Here is a 12,770-nt window from a genome sequence, read left to right as displayed (position 1 = left end):
TGCTGGGTGATGCGTGGCTTCAGGGCTGTTCCCTGCGGGTGCTGAGCGCAGCTTTCTATGTGGAAACACCTGAAGCAGAGCTGGGGGTGCCAGGGAAGCCCAGCTGCGGAGACCAGCAGCTGACGGGGCAAGAACAGGCTCTCAGCTGTCGCCGCTGTTGTGGTGTCCTGGCAAAAACACCCCCTTTTCATCGTGGGTTGAAGTTTAGCTTCTGGCCCTTTTTCTAGTCTTTTCTTGTTTCTCCCTTTGTCGTTACGTTTTAATGGGCTGTTGGTGCTGGGTTGAGGCAGCACTGAGCAGGCAGAGAGCTGAAAGCCCGAAGGAATGGTGTCCATCTCCCTAATACCCCTACGTGGGGGGCAGTGCCCAGGGCGGGCGGGCTGGAGCTCCATCAGCGGCAGCAGGAGCACAGAACCATTGTACCCCGGTGCCCCCACAGTCCTCGGTGGGGTGCTGTTTGGGAGCAAGGGTGCTCCTGCCCTCCATGGGGCTGCGGATCCAAAGCACGTGCTGTGGGTCACCGGGGTAGGCATTTCCCCGAAGTGGGGGGCGTTCGGCAGCTTCCGTGCCCACTTTGGGTGGTCTCTGCAGCCTTTCTGAGCGCGGCTGGGGGAAGGAAACTGCTGGTGAGTGCAAGGAGTGGACGGGGTGATCCTGCCCGGCAGAGCTGGGAAAACATCCACCCTGGGGCTTTTTGCCTGGAAGTCCCCGTGAGGAAGGGTGTTCTGCTGCGTGCGCTTATTTTGGCTGTGTAGGACGGAGGGCACTTCTGCTTTTGCAGGTTTTATCTTTGGTTCACGGAACTGCAGTTGTTTTCCTTTCACTCGATGGGGGTGACTTTTTTCCTATTTCCTTTTACATAATGTCGTACGCTTCGGTTTACATAAGAGGCCCCAAAGTCACTGCCATTCGTTGCATGGGTTGGGAATTTGCTCCTGCGAGCGAAACGAAAGTTAACTTGGGGCTCATGTCAGCCGTGGAGGGGACAGCCCTTGGTGGACCTGGTTTCGTTTCTGGAAGGGCCCGTTTCCCCTCTCGCCAGGGGGAAGGGATTCCTCCGAGAAGGGACTGGGGGTTGTAAGGACCAGACCCCCACCTTCTGTTTCTGGCTTTGCCAGCTTTCGTCAAGCCCTTTCAAACCTGTGCAAACACAGAACTTCAATGAGAAACTCCTGGTGATGTCTCTGAGGCTCAGCTCTGCCTTTTTTGTCTCTGTAGCTGGCAAGGCTGTTAATTCCCAACAGGCGGAGGATCCCGGCTTCCCATGGGCAGGGTTAGCGTCTGCTTCTCTCATGTGGCTGGTGGCAGTGGCCCTTGGAAATCATGGTGCAAAGATACTCCCAGCTGTGTTATACCTGCCTGTGGGACAAGCGTTTTGTGGAGCCCAGCTGGAAGGGAACAGAGTAACACAAGCATCTTGATCTTTAAACCAGCTGTTGTCCAGGGAGCATCAGTAAAAGCACTTTAAGCAGTTTTGCCTCTTCCACGTGTGCTGAAATTAATACCTTCTTCCAATAACAGTTCGTTATTTTGTGTTTTTGGAGCCAGTGCGCTAACCCAGGGCACGTGGGACCAGAGCTCTTAAGACCTGGTAATTGTTGGATAATTGCCTGTGTGTAACGTGCAGGGATGCTGTCACGCTCACACTTCAGCCTGTACTTTGCTTCTGTCTTACTAAAACCGCCTTGGTGACTGATCTCAAACACTTTCCCAAATGCAGATCCCTAGCCAATATTTTGCTTTGCTGTTTGGCTTTTGCATTTTCCCTTCCCTTCAGCCGGAGAGCAGAGTTGAGGGCAGATTCCCGGCTGCTCTCTGCCTGGCTCCTGCAAGGGTCCCTCGCAGCACAGCCCTTCCTCCAGGCTCGCAAACCTTGGCTACGTCTCAGAGCTCCTTATTAAACCTCCGTGTGAAGACGTGGGGTTCGACGCCACGCCGTGTACTAGAACATTCACCAGAGAGGAGCTGAGTTTATTGCACGGAGCAGGAATTCCTCCCCGGTGTAGTCACAGACGCTTTGAACTATCAGTGGGAGCTTGTTGCTCAGGCAGCCCGGGGCTATCTGCACTTGGAAGAGGCAGTCTCTAAAACCAGGCAAGCCATCTGGTGCAGACCTCCAGTTTCATATTGCAGGGGATGAACTCCTGCAGAGTTCACTTACGGCTGCTTTCGCAAAGCCTCTGCTCTGCAGAGCTGCGCGTCTGATACCCCGAAGTTAAACATATGGTTTTTCAAGGAAAACAAGGTGCCCCTCCATCGGGAGGCCTTTTTCCAGCTGTATGGAGAGGAGCAGGATTTGCACGCTGAGCTGGAGAGATCGTGGTCAAATGTTAATTTTCTGTGTCTTCCCTCTTTTGGTACCCATCGTGAAATGCATTGGATCTCACTTTCTGGGGTGCTGAGTCCCTTCTCTAAGAGTGATGGAAGGTGCCAGTGCTGTAACCATCAACATGCTCACAGTTAGTGCTTTCACAGATGGGCTTTTCTGAATGTTGCAGCTGTTTAAAGCGCTGCCTGGGCCCGTTGGATGCATCTCTTCTACCAACGCGATGCAGTGCGAGGCGGGGACTGCTCACCGGTGGCTCTGCCGTGGTGCGGTGCTGAGTTACTCAGGCTGAACTGCTGGTGGAGGAGGGTTTGTCTGTGGGTGCTGGGCTGTGGCGGTGCTGGCTGGGGCCAGACTCACGTTCCCTTCTGCTGCGAGGGGCAGAAAACTCCAGCGGAGGTGTAGGGCAGGCAGGGGGGAGCAGCAGCTTTGCAGTAATATTTACCAGCACTTGTCAGAGCTCTTCACAGACCATTTTGAAGATGCTCGTCTTTGGTTGATGTGCTGGAAATCCTGGTGTGAGTCCAGGTTTAGTACTGCGCTATTCTTGGTGGCTGGCACATGCACAAGCCACAGGTCAAGGTTTTGTGTCTCCTGACCCTGCTCCCACCCAATGTCCCCTCATCTGCAAAGGGACAAACGTGCCTTTGGTGCAGGTGTCAGAGTGGGACTTCACTGGCTCCATCCTGCTGCTGCTTTTTGCTTTGTTGGTTTTTAACCAGCATGTGCGGAATGCACAATCAGCATCTTGGAGAAGCAGCCGTAGGAAAGAGGAAGCTCACATAGAATATAAATAGCCAAATTTTAAAATGTACCAGTGTAACAGCTCGCCTGGTTCTTGGCATGAGCCTGGCTGAAGACCGCTGGGAAGCTGCGTATTTTGTGTGTGGTTTGCAAAGGGGGAACTTTGGGGATATCGCACAAGTCAGCAAGACAAAAACTGAATGAATCTGACAGTCTTGAATATGGGAAGGAAATGAAATTTGCTTCTACACACATCAAAATTGGGTGTATCCTCTGCACATGACACAAAATACGGAGTGGAAACCCCTGCACAGTTACGGCAATACTTTCCACTGTAGTTGCACAGCAGCTGCCAATGATTCACGGATTGATCCTGGGACATTTTGTCCTCTTACATGATTTGATTTCTTTATTAATTTAATTGCATCTCAACGAGCATCTGATTTTTCGTTTAAGGTCTACAACTGCCCAGCCAAATCCATTTGCTGAGTGAGGCTGTACAGACGTCTCCTCCTGTGGGCCAAAGTCAGCGTGACGGGGAGATGGGCAGGGTAGGGCTGGTGGACCGGTTGGGTGGTCAAGACTGGGAGAGAGCCCGGGAGAGCCGATGCATAGCACTGCTGGTGCTGATCCCTGTTCTCCATCACTGTCCCTTCGGCAGTGGGCTTGTGTGCTCGAGAAGCATCTACTGCTGTCGCTTCTGGAGGATGGTGTGTAGCTGTGGGCACCAGAGTCTGATGGTCTCTGTGAACAAACTGGGAAGAGTTTCCATGGCTTTGCTTTCTTTTTGTTGGAAACAGCATGTATAGGTGGAAGAAAGACAACTTGGCTGAGCTGGGCTCAGGTTAGGTACCATCGCTGTAGGTGGCTGATGGGGAGCAAGGCTTCAGCAGTGCTGGCAGCTCTCTCCTGAGGTCATGCTGGTCCCCCCCGATTCCCAGCTCAGGCTAAAGGGGTTGGAGGTGGCTCACCTGGCTGAGGAGCACCTCATTCCTATGAGCTGTTGATGGAGAGAGGGAGAGGTGATGGGGAAGAAGCCCAGCTCTCCCTCAGCTGCCGGTGCCTTTAGCTCTGTACCAGGCTCACCTTCCCCTCGCTGACACGTTTAAATGGCTTCGTCTTCTCCGCACCAGGGCCAGCGTCACGGGTGGCTGCTCCCAGCGCAGATGTGACGGGGGGCTGCAGAGGAGCAGGGAGTCGAGGTGGGCTCAGGGACTGGTTTGTGCCCCTGTCAGCGTTCAGGCCGTGGTGCCAGCTGTCAGGGGTGGGGGGCTGCCTGCCTGGGCCTGGGGCAGCAGAGCAGAGGGAAGCTGGGCTCAGATCTGCGCTGCCCCCAGCAGCCAGCATCGCCAGCCCAGGAGATTTATTGAGGCAGGAGGGAGATGCACTGCCATGTCGTGCTGTCTGGGAAGGCACAGGGCACGCTGTGCTGGTGGGTGCCTCTTCTGTTCTTCAGATTCAGACCTGTTTGAACATAGTTATGCCATAATTTATCCCAGAACACAGAACAAGAGAGGGACTGACGCAGGTGTCTGGAAGGATGTCTGGTCTGTTCGCTGCCTCCTGCGGGTGCTGTCAGGGTTGGTCTGGAAGCCGGTGAAACTCGGGAAGGACTTGTGGTGTTCCTAGCAGAGCCGAAGTTGGGAGCCTTACAACCCCTCGAGCTTCAGCAAACCAAACCTCGCCGCAGTCTGGCATGAACTGAGAAGAGCAAGTTCAGCGGAAAGTGAGGAAGAAGTCGAGTAACCCTGCCCAGGGGGATTCTCTGTCCTCATTCATTACAACCATGAATGAGAGGCTTTTTCAAGTTTTCCCCTTACTCTTTGAGCTGGCTGCGGTTCCCTGCCTTGATTCCTTGCTAACAAGCACTTGACTTGAGCAGGGTGCGATAACAGCGCGGTGGCTGCTGCTGTGACGGCAATAGTGAGGGATGGTGGTTAGAGAGCACGTTAGGTGCACGTTCCACACGTCAGCTCAGCATCGTGTTCGGCACTTTCTGCTTGGTGCCTCTGGATGTGCAGCATCGTCCGAGGCCAGGGCTGTTCCCACGTTCATGGGGAGCGGCTTGGGAAGGGGATTTTTTTGCAGGGAGCAGTGTCACTCCTGGGGCTCCATCCTGGGTTGCCCCATGGCAGCTTGTTCCCTGGCAAGCCCTGTGTTGTCACCATTGCTCAGGGGGGTTGTGCTCCCAGGAGGCAGGCTGCAGGGGAAGCCGTGGGCTGGCTCTGGCCCCTGACTGGCAGCACGATATGCAGTGGGGACTTGTCCCCGAGCCCCTGCACCCCAGCGCGTGGCCAGCTCATTGCGTGGGGGTGTTTTGCCCATCTGCTGAGCAGTGGGATTTGCTCCGTCTTACACCGTGCCCCGCCATTTGGCGTGGGGGATGAGGGCGGGGGAGATCCCCGCAGTGTTTAAAAGGATCTGGATAAATCTTCTCAAGAGAGGCACTGACTCAGCAGAGCGTGGTGAGAGAGGAGGAGGAGGGAACCAAATTGTCCTTGTGGGGCTGGGGCCACCGCTGAGCCCCGTGCTGGCATGTGGGGCTGGGGGAGGCGTGTGTCTAGAGATCTGCCCTGAGAGGCATCTCGTCTTTCCTCACCGGGTTTTGGGTGGTCTGCATCCCCCGGAGCAGAACTGTGAGCCTTGTGGCTGGGCTGGCCTGGAGGTGCCTGGCCCCAGGGGTGCAGGGACCTGTCCCGGCTGTGCCCGAGCCCACTTCGGTGCTGCTCGCTGGGGTTTCCCCTCAGCTTCCAGCTTTCCCCATGGATTCCTGCCTTGCCTGCGTGGCTGGCGCCGCTGAAGCTCGCGGGCGGTTTGGTTTGACCGTTATTATTTATTGCGGAAGGTGCGCTGAGGTGCTGGGGTCCAGCAGGGGCAGATTATGGAGATTACGGTCAGACCAGGCAGCGATGGCACCTTACGGGAAAGGCAAAGGCTCAGGGAGGGGGAAGCAGCCAGGGATGGGTAGGGGGGTGTGCTGCCCCCCGCCCCCCTTGCTGCCCGGTGAGGGGTCCCCCCCAGCACTCGGTGCTGGCACAGCCTGCGTTAGCAGCAGGGCTGAGCCGTGGAGCCAGGGGACGCGGAGCAGACAGAGCGGCATCCTAAAGCCCTGGCTCTGCCAGTGTGCAGGCTCAGGTGGACCTGGAGTTAAGCTGGCCAGGACTGGTGTCGCCTGGTTTCCATTTCTGAGCAGGCGAGGGAGACTCGCTGCCTGCCGGCTGTTGCCTTTGGCTTGCTGGGATGCCTCATATGAGCCCACAAGAGCATCTCTGCCACGCTTCACTCTCCTTATCTCATGGTGTATCTCATCTTCCCATGCAGAGCTCCACACAGGAGATCGGAGAAGAGCTGGAGGATGGTGTGATCTACAGCATATCGCTCCGGAAAGTGCAGCTCCATCACACAGCCAACAAAGGGCAGCGGTGGCTGGGGGTAAGCTGGGGGCTCTGCCAGCCTCCTGGCACAGGGTGTGTTCAGATCTTTCCCTGCCGGAGACATGGTGGCTAGATGTCAGGGCTTGGCAGGATCAATACCAGCCCCTGGCTTGCCCTCTTCTTGCTGCCCCATACACTCCTGTCCTGGGAGGTCCTTCCGAGCCTTATCTGGGAATCGTATGTTTTGTTGGGAGCAGGGATGTGGAAGCATCTGCTGGCCTCTGCCCCGTGGGAAGGGACATGGGGGAAACAATCTGAAGCTCCATTTTGCAACTCTGATTTGCACCTAGATTTTGGCAACCTTGAGCCTTTCCTAAGATTTCCCAAATGCTCAAGTCTTCTCACCTGAGTTGCTGGTATTTAGTGTCCAAGGAGACCCAGCTTCCCTTTCCCCAGGCCCATCACAAGAGCCCCAGGCACTGGTAGGGGGTCCCAGTCTAGACCCAAATGGTGGCTTGTGAGGCTGGTTGGACCACATCGCACTTGAACTTGTCTGTCTTCACCCAACCTACTGACTTCTGTTCCTGTCCTGGCAGTTTGAGAATGAGTCGGCTTTAAACCTCTACGAGACATGTAAGGTGCGGACAATAAAAGCTGGGACCTTGGAGAAGCTGGTGGAGTACCTGGTCTCAGCCTTCAAGGGCAATGACTCCACCTATGTCACCATCTTCCTGTGCACTTACCGGGCCTTTGCCACCACCAAGCAAGTGCTGGACCTGCTGCTTAACAGGTGAGGCTGCCCTGAGCCCCAAAATACACCTGGGGGTGACCAGTGCCTGACCCTCCTCAGCCAGGGGTGCCCCAGCATCTTCTTCTGCCATGCTTTGGAGGGCTGATGAGCTTCTCCCAACTCCATCAGTGTAAAAGTTTTGGGCAGGGCAGGGTGGACACAACTTCCCAGAGAGCTGGAGCCCTTCCAGCTGGAACCCTGCCACAGGGTGGCCAGTGCTGGCTGCTTCCCTCTTCCTGTAACACGGGGGCTGTAGCAGAGTGGGGGGAGCAGGACAGTGTGGGAGATTCATTCTGACCCCCTGGCAGACCCGGAGGTGATGTGGAGGGAGAAGAGGCAGTATTGCGAGGCAGCTGAGTCTAGGATGCTCACTGCCTCCTCGCTGTGCCCCACCAGGTATGGCAAACTCCATGTGCAGGCGAATGGGGACCATGCCAGGCATGCTGTGGATGAGAGGATGGAGCTGAAGAAGTAAGTCTGGCTGCGCTGTGCATGAACAAGATGGGTGGCTCTGGTGATAGCTCTTTGTTTCTCCTACAAAGGCATGTGTTGTCCCAGGGGTGCTCCTGGTGCCTGGGGCTCGGCGGGGGTGCACACAGGTTTCTCCTGGCTCCCAGTTCTCATGCTGGGCTTGCCTGTGTTTCCCCGCTCCCTGCAGCACCATCTCCTCCATCCTGGGCGCCTGGCTGGACCAGTACTCAGAGGACTTCCGCAAGCCCCCAGACTTTGCCTGCCTCAAGCAGCTCATCTCCTACGTGCGCCACAACATCCCCGGCTCGGACCTGGAGCGCCGAGCCCGCATCCTGCTGGCCCAGTTCCAGCAGCAGGAGCAGAGCGAGTCCGAGGCAGAAGGTGGGGTCCTTTCCCCGCTTGTGGGGGGTTGTTTGGGGCTGCAGGTGAAGGGAATGCTACTGGTTGGCATCGAGGGTCTCCAAAACCTCAGGTCTTGCCACGTGGCTGAGCTACCGTCCACCCTGCCTGCATTTCCACGGAGGTACACTGGGAAGCTAATCTGACTGCACCAGAAGTGGGATTTCTAAGTGGATTGGTTAATCTGCCTTTAATCCTCTGCAGACGCTTGTGTCCAGGTTTAAAATGACTATCCTTTTATCTGAGCCTTGTTTCTCAAGGCGTGAAGCCAGATGGGAATTAAGAGCCCAGGAGGTGGGATGTGGGTGTCTGCAGGGGGCTGGCGTGGGGCGGCGTGGGCCCTGGCTCATGGCAGCGATGCTCAGCTTCGTGCCATCCCTCACAGCTGTGGACCACGGCGGCTGCACCTTCCAGCTGGTGGAGGAGAATGGGGTTGGGGACGGGAAGCCGGATTTCCTCTCCTTCTCCCCAGAGATGGTGGCAGAACAGTTCACACTGATGGACGCTGTGAGTATTCGTCTGACAGCTGGGTGGATGGTACTCTGCCTGCCTGCTGCTCTGGGCACAGGCCTGTCTCTTCCCATCCATCGTTTCCTCCTGGCCTGTCCCCTTCTCAGGGAACCCAAGGAGACCCATCTCCATCCCTTTATCTTTCAGGAGCTCTTTAAGAAAGTGGTGCCATACCACTGCCTGGGCTGCATCTGGTCCCAGCGAGACAAGAAGGGTAAAGAGCACCTGGCGCCCACCATCCGCGCCACAGTCTCGCAGTTCAATAGCGTGGCCAACTGTGTCATCGCCACATGTCTCGGGGACCGGTCCCTGAAGCCGCAGCAGAGGGCTAAAGTGGTGGAGCGGTGGATCGAAGTGGCTCGGGTAGGACAGCTCACCATCCTGCTCGCCTCCCTCCTCAGCCCAGGGGCTGAGGTTTTGCGCTGCGTGAATCCCAGCGGATCCCTGAGCTTTCTTTAACGTGTCATCTCCTTGTCTGCCCCCAGGAGTGCCGCATCCTGAAGAACTTCTCCTCCCTCCGAGCCATCCTGTCGGCTCTGCAGTGCAATGCCGTTCACCGTCTGAAGAAGACCTGGGATGAGGTCCTGCGGTAAGCAGCTCCTGCAGCTGCTGGGAGGTTTCAAAGGGGAGGCCATGCTTTGGCTGCTGCGGCCCTTGAGCTTGCAGATGGGGTCATCTCAGCTCCAGCATTGCCTCCTGGAGTGTGCCCAAAACCCAGGGACCAGTGTAAGGTGTCAGGGACCTGAGGAGGGTGAGGAAATAAAAGCATCATCACCTGCACCTCCCTTCCATGCGGAGCATCCAAACACGAGGCTCTGCTAGAGCTGTGAGTGTAGCTGGGGTCAGCTGCAGGAGCAGAAGAGAGCCCAAGGAGGAGACCGCACCGTGGCAGCGGTGCTGACTTTTCTCTTGTTTCCCCCTGAGCAGGGAGAGCTTCCGCACTTTCCACGAGCTCTCAGAGATCTTCTCCGATGAGAATAATCACTCGCTGAGCCGGGAGCTTCTCATTAAGGTATGGGGAAGCGACACCTGCGTTGCCCTGTCTCGGGCAGGGAGCTCAGGCTGATGCCGGCAGAAATTTCCATGGTGGTCCAGCCACCGGGCTAAAGCCTTGGGAGCGCTGCTGTGGTCACAGGCAGGGGGGATGCAGGGCAGGGTGTGCTGAGTCTGAGGTGCAGGCAGGGGTTTCCAAACGGGCTGGGCTTTCTGCTTCCCTGCCCAAAAGTCATCATTGCCTGAAGCTCACAAAGGAATTCAGCAAGAGATAAGCATTGGGATAGGATCCAGTGCACTGGGTGACAGCTTCTCTCCAGAGTCAGCTGCATTTTAACAGCGAGGTGCAAAGTCCTCTTAATTTCAGGTGGGGCTGTAGGGTTTGTGAAAGGCTGCAGCAAAAATGTCCTCCTTCCCCATGGAGCCTCTGCAGTTTGGGGGCGGAGAGGGCACAAAATGCGAAAGGGAACAAAACATCCCATTGAGGAGGAGCTGGAAACAGAGCAGCAGTTGCTATTCACTAACCCTCTCCTCCCTGTGAGCCCTGAAAAAGCTCAGTTTTGATTTCCTCCTCTTCCCCTCGTCCCGCTTTCCCTCTGCAAGGAAAGCTGTACCAATGAAAGCAGGTGTGAATTTTAGTTCACCTATGAGTGCAGTTTCCCACCCGTGCTGATCCCTACCTCTTCTCACCATCCAGGAGGGCACATCCAAATTTGCCACCTTGGAGATCAACCCAAAGAGGGCTCAGAAGCGGCAGCAGCAGCAGCGAGAGATGGTGAGTCTGGCACAGCTGCCCCCTGTGCCAGCTGCCCCGGCTGGTCCCAGGTCACTGCTGACCCCGCTGTCCCTTCTGTCCCCATAGGGCGTGATGCAGGGCACCATTCCCTACCTTGGCACCTTCCTCACAGACCTGGTGATGCTCGACACTGCCATGAAGGATTTCCTGGACGTATGTACCTCCATCTCTATCCTCCCCTTGCTCTGCACAGCTGCTCCAGAGCCTGGGCTGATAAAAGGAGGGCTGGTCCCCTGTGCATCTTGTGTCCGACACCGCACCCTGTGCATCTTGTGTCCGACACCGCGCCCTGTGCATCTTGTGTCCGACACTGCGCCCTGCGCATCTTGTGTCCAACGCTGCGCATCTTGTGTCCGACACTGCACATCCACCTCTGTTAGCCCATGGAAATGTCCCTCAGCAGGGACATCAGCATGGGAGCAGTATTTTTCTGCCTGCTCCACACTGACATTCGGCTCCTTCTCTTCCAGGGTGGGCTGATCAACTTTGAGAAGAGAAGGAAGGTGAGAGCTTTGCCCTGGCAGCAGTGCAGCTGGGTGGAAGGATGAGGCTGACTTGGTGCAAGCCCAGGCTGTGCCGGTTCCTTTGGGGTTGTTCCCTCTCCTGTTTTGCCGTCATGTTCTTCATTGTTGGGAAGGGGGATTCTGGTCCTTTCTATCTGCCTCTGTGCATGGGGCTGGGCTGTTTGTGGAGGAGGCTGGGGCTGGCAAACACATCTGATCTTATGGCCTCCATTTGCTGCAGGAGTTCGAAGTCATCGCCCAGATCAAGCTGCTTCAGTCGGCCTGCAACAACTACAGCTTCACGCAGGAGGACCAGTTCGTGGACTGGTTCCACAGCCTGGAGCGGCTCAGCGAGGCCGAGAGGTGAGCAGGGGCCGGGGCCGTGCTGCCACCGGCGTGTTGGGAGGTCCCACCGCCCATCTCCTCCAGCTGCTGAGCCACAGCTGCCCAGCGCTGCTCCCCGCTCCACATCCCTTGGCTCGCTGCAGCTGGGGCAGCACACAGAGCTCCAACCCTCACCTCTCCCCTCCCAGCTACGGGCTGTCGTGCGAGATCGAGCCGCTGTCGGAGTCAGCCAGCAACACATTGAAGGCGAAGAAAAACACGGGGATCATCAAGCGATGGAGCGAGTGAGTCTGCTCATCCCCGGTGGGATGCAGGGGTATCTCTGGCTGAGCATTGCAGGGGACCAGGCTGGGGTGGCCACTGTCCTGCCCAGCCAAATGCACCTTCGCTCTGCTCCCTTCTCACCTGCCCCACATCTCTCCTGGCAGCCGGCAGCCGCCAAGCAGCGAGCCCTGTGCCAGTGGCAGCTCCCACTCAAAATCCTTCGACCAGCTCAAGTGTGGGCAGTACCTGTGCAGCGGGGATGCCACCGACTCGGTAAGCGTCACCTCTGCCGGCTCCAGCAGCTCTGACGTGGAGGAGATCAACATCAGCTTCATCCCTGAGTCCCCCGACTGCCAGGAGAAGAAGGTATGGGGCAGCTCGCGGGGTCCGGGCCACCAGAGGCAGGTGCAGCCATTGCCTGGGGACTGCCCTGGCACTGGGGGGGGTGTGGGGGGAGTCCCGGGGGCTGTTTCTGACCTGCTGGGGCTAGGGAGGCCCCTGCCCTGCGATGCTCTGGCAGCATGGCAAGGCTCTCGTGCCTCCAGTGGCTGTAGTCGTGTCGGTCCCCCGTTGTCACAGGTCAGTGAGATCCCTCTGGCCTCCCTCCCCCAGCGCTGGTACGCCCCGTCTGTGGCCGATGGAGAAGTTAAACCCACTGTGTCCTCCGCATCCCCTCTCCTTCCTGCCCTCCAGTTCTGGGAATCCACCTCCCTCTCATCCCTGGACACATCGGGCATTGGCTCAGGCTCCAGCAGTGCCTCGTCCTCTTCTGTCTCCTCCACGCCGGTGACGGCCTCCCGCACCCACAAGCGCTCGGTCTCTGGCATCTCCAGCTACTCCTCCCTCTCGCTGCCCCTCTACAACCAGCAGGTCGATGACTGTTGCATCATCCGCGTCAGCCTGGCCGTGGACAACGGCAACATGTACAAGAGCATCCTGGTGAGCGCAGGCACCCGCGGTGACGCCAGGGAGGAGCGGCTCGCCCCATTTGGGTGTGGGCGTGGGAGGTGACAGTACTGGGAGCTTTGCAGTTTTCTGCACCCCCCGGGTTAATAACACTCTGTGCTCACAGGTGACAAGTCAGGATAAGACCCCCGTCGTTATTCGCAAGGCCATGGCCAAGCACAACTTGGACGGGGACCGGCCTGAAGACTATGAGCTTGTTCAGATCATCTCGGAGGAGAGAGGTGTGTGCTGGGGGGGCTTTCCTGGGGGCTGCATCCCCAGCTGGCCATGCAGCCCTGCAGCCTGGGCA

The 12,770-nt window shown here is 57.3% G+C and overlaps 1 protein-coding gene across 6 annotated transcripts in view; it reads left to right on the top strand.

Annotated features, from left to right (window-relative positions):
• RALGDS (ral guanine nucleotide dissociation stimulator) overlaps positions 1-12,770 on the top strand; it is a 61,703-nt gene that overhangs the window by 46,720 nt on the left and 2,213 nt on the right. For 4 of the 6 annotated variants that reach the window (XM_080402989.1, XM_080402985.1, XM_080402988.1 and 1 more), the window contains exons 2-17: positions 6,392-6,502; positions 7,041-7,234; positions 7,631-7,705; positions 7,893-8,086; positions 8,490-8,611; positions 8,762-8,977; positions 9,100-9,203; positions 9,542-9,626; positions 10,305-10,382; positions 10,470-10,556; positions 10,874-10,906; positions 11,148-11,269; positions 11,440-11,535; positions 11,680-11,881; positions 12,095-12,454; positions 12,588-12,702. In XM_080402989.1, the coding sequence (XP_080259115.1) occupies positions 6,392-6,502; positions 7,041-7,234; positions 7,631-7,705; positions 7,893-8,086; positions 8,490-8,611; positions 8,762-8,977; positions 9,100-9,203; positions 9,542-9,626; positions 10,305-10,382; positions 10,470-10,556; positions 10,874-10,906; positions 11,148-11,269; positions 11,440-11,535; positions 11,680-11,881; positions 12,095-12,454; positions 12,588-12,702 (2,194 nt within the window). The remainder of the gene's footprint in view (positions 1-6,391; positions 6,503-7,040; positions 7,235-7,630; positions 7,706-7,892; positions 8,087-8,489; positions 8,612-8,761; positions 8,978-9,099; positions 9,204-9,541; positions 9,627-10,304; positions 10,383-10,469; positions 10,557-10,873; positions 10,907-11,147; positions 11,270-11,439; positions 11,536-11,679; positions 11,882-12,094; positions 12,455-12,587; positions 12,703-12,770) is intronic. The other 2 variants (XM_080402986.1, XM_080402984.1) reach the window with 2 other exon arrangements.

Source organism: Falco punctatus (assembly GCF_963210335.1).
Source record: "Falco punctatus genome assembly, chromosome: 9".
NCBI classification, from domain to species: domain Eukaryota; kingdom Metazoa; phylum Chordata; class Aves; order Falconiformes; family Falconidae; genus Falco; species Falco punctatus.
The sequence above is the reverse complement of the archived record's forward strand: the minus strand, read 5'-3'. Positions and strand labels throughout refer to the sequence as shown.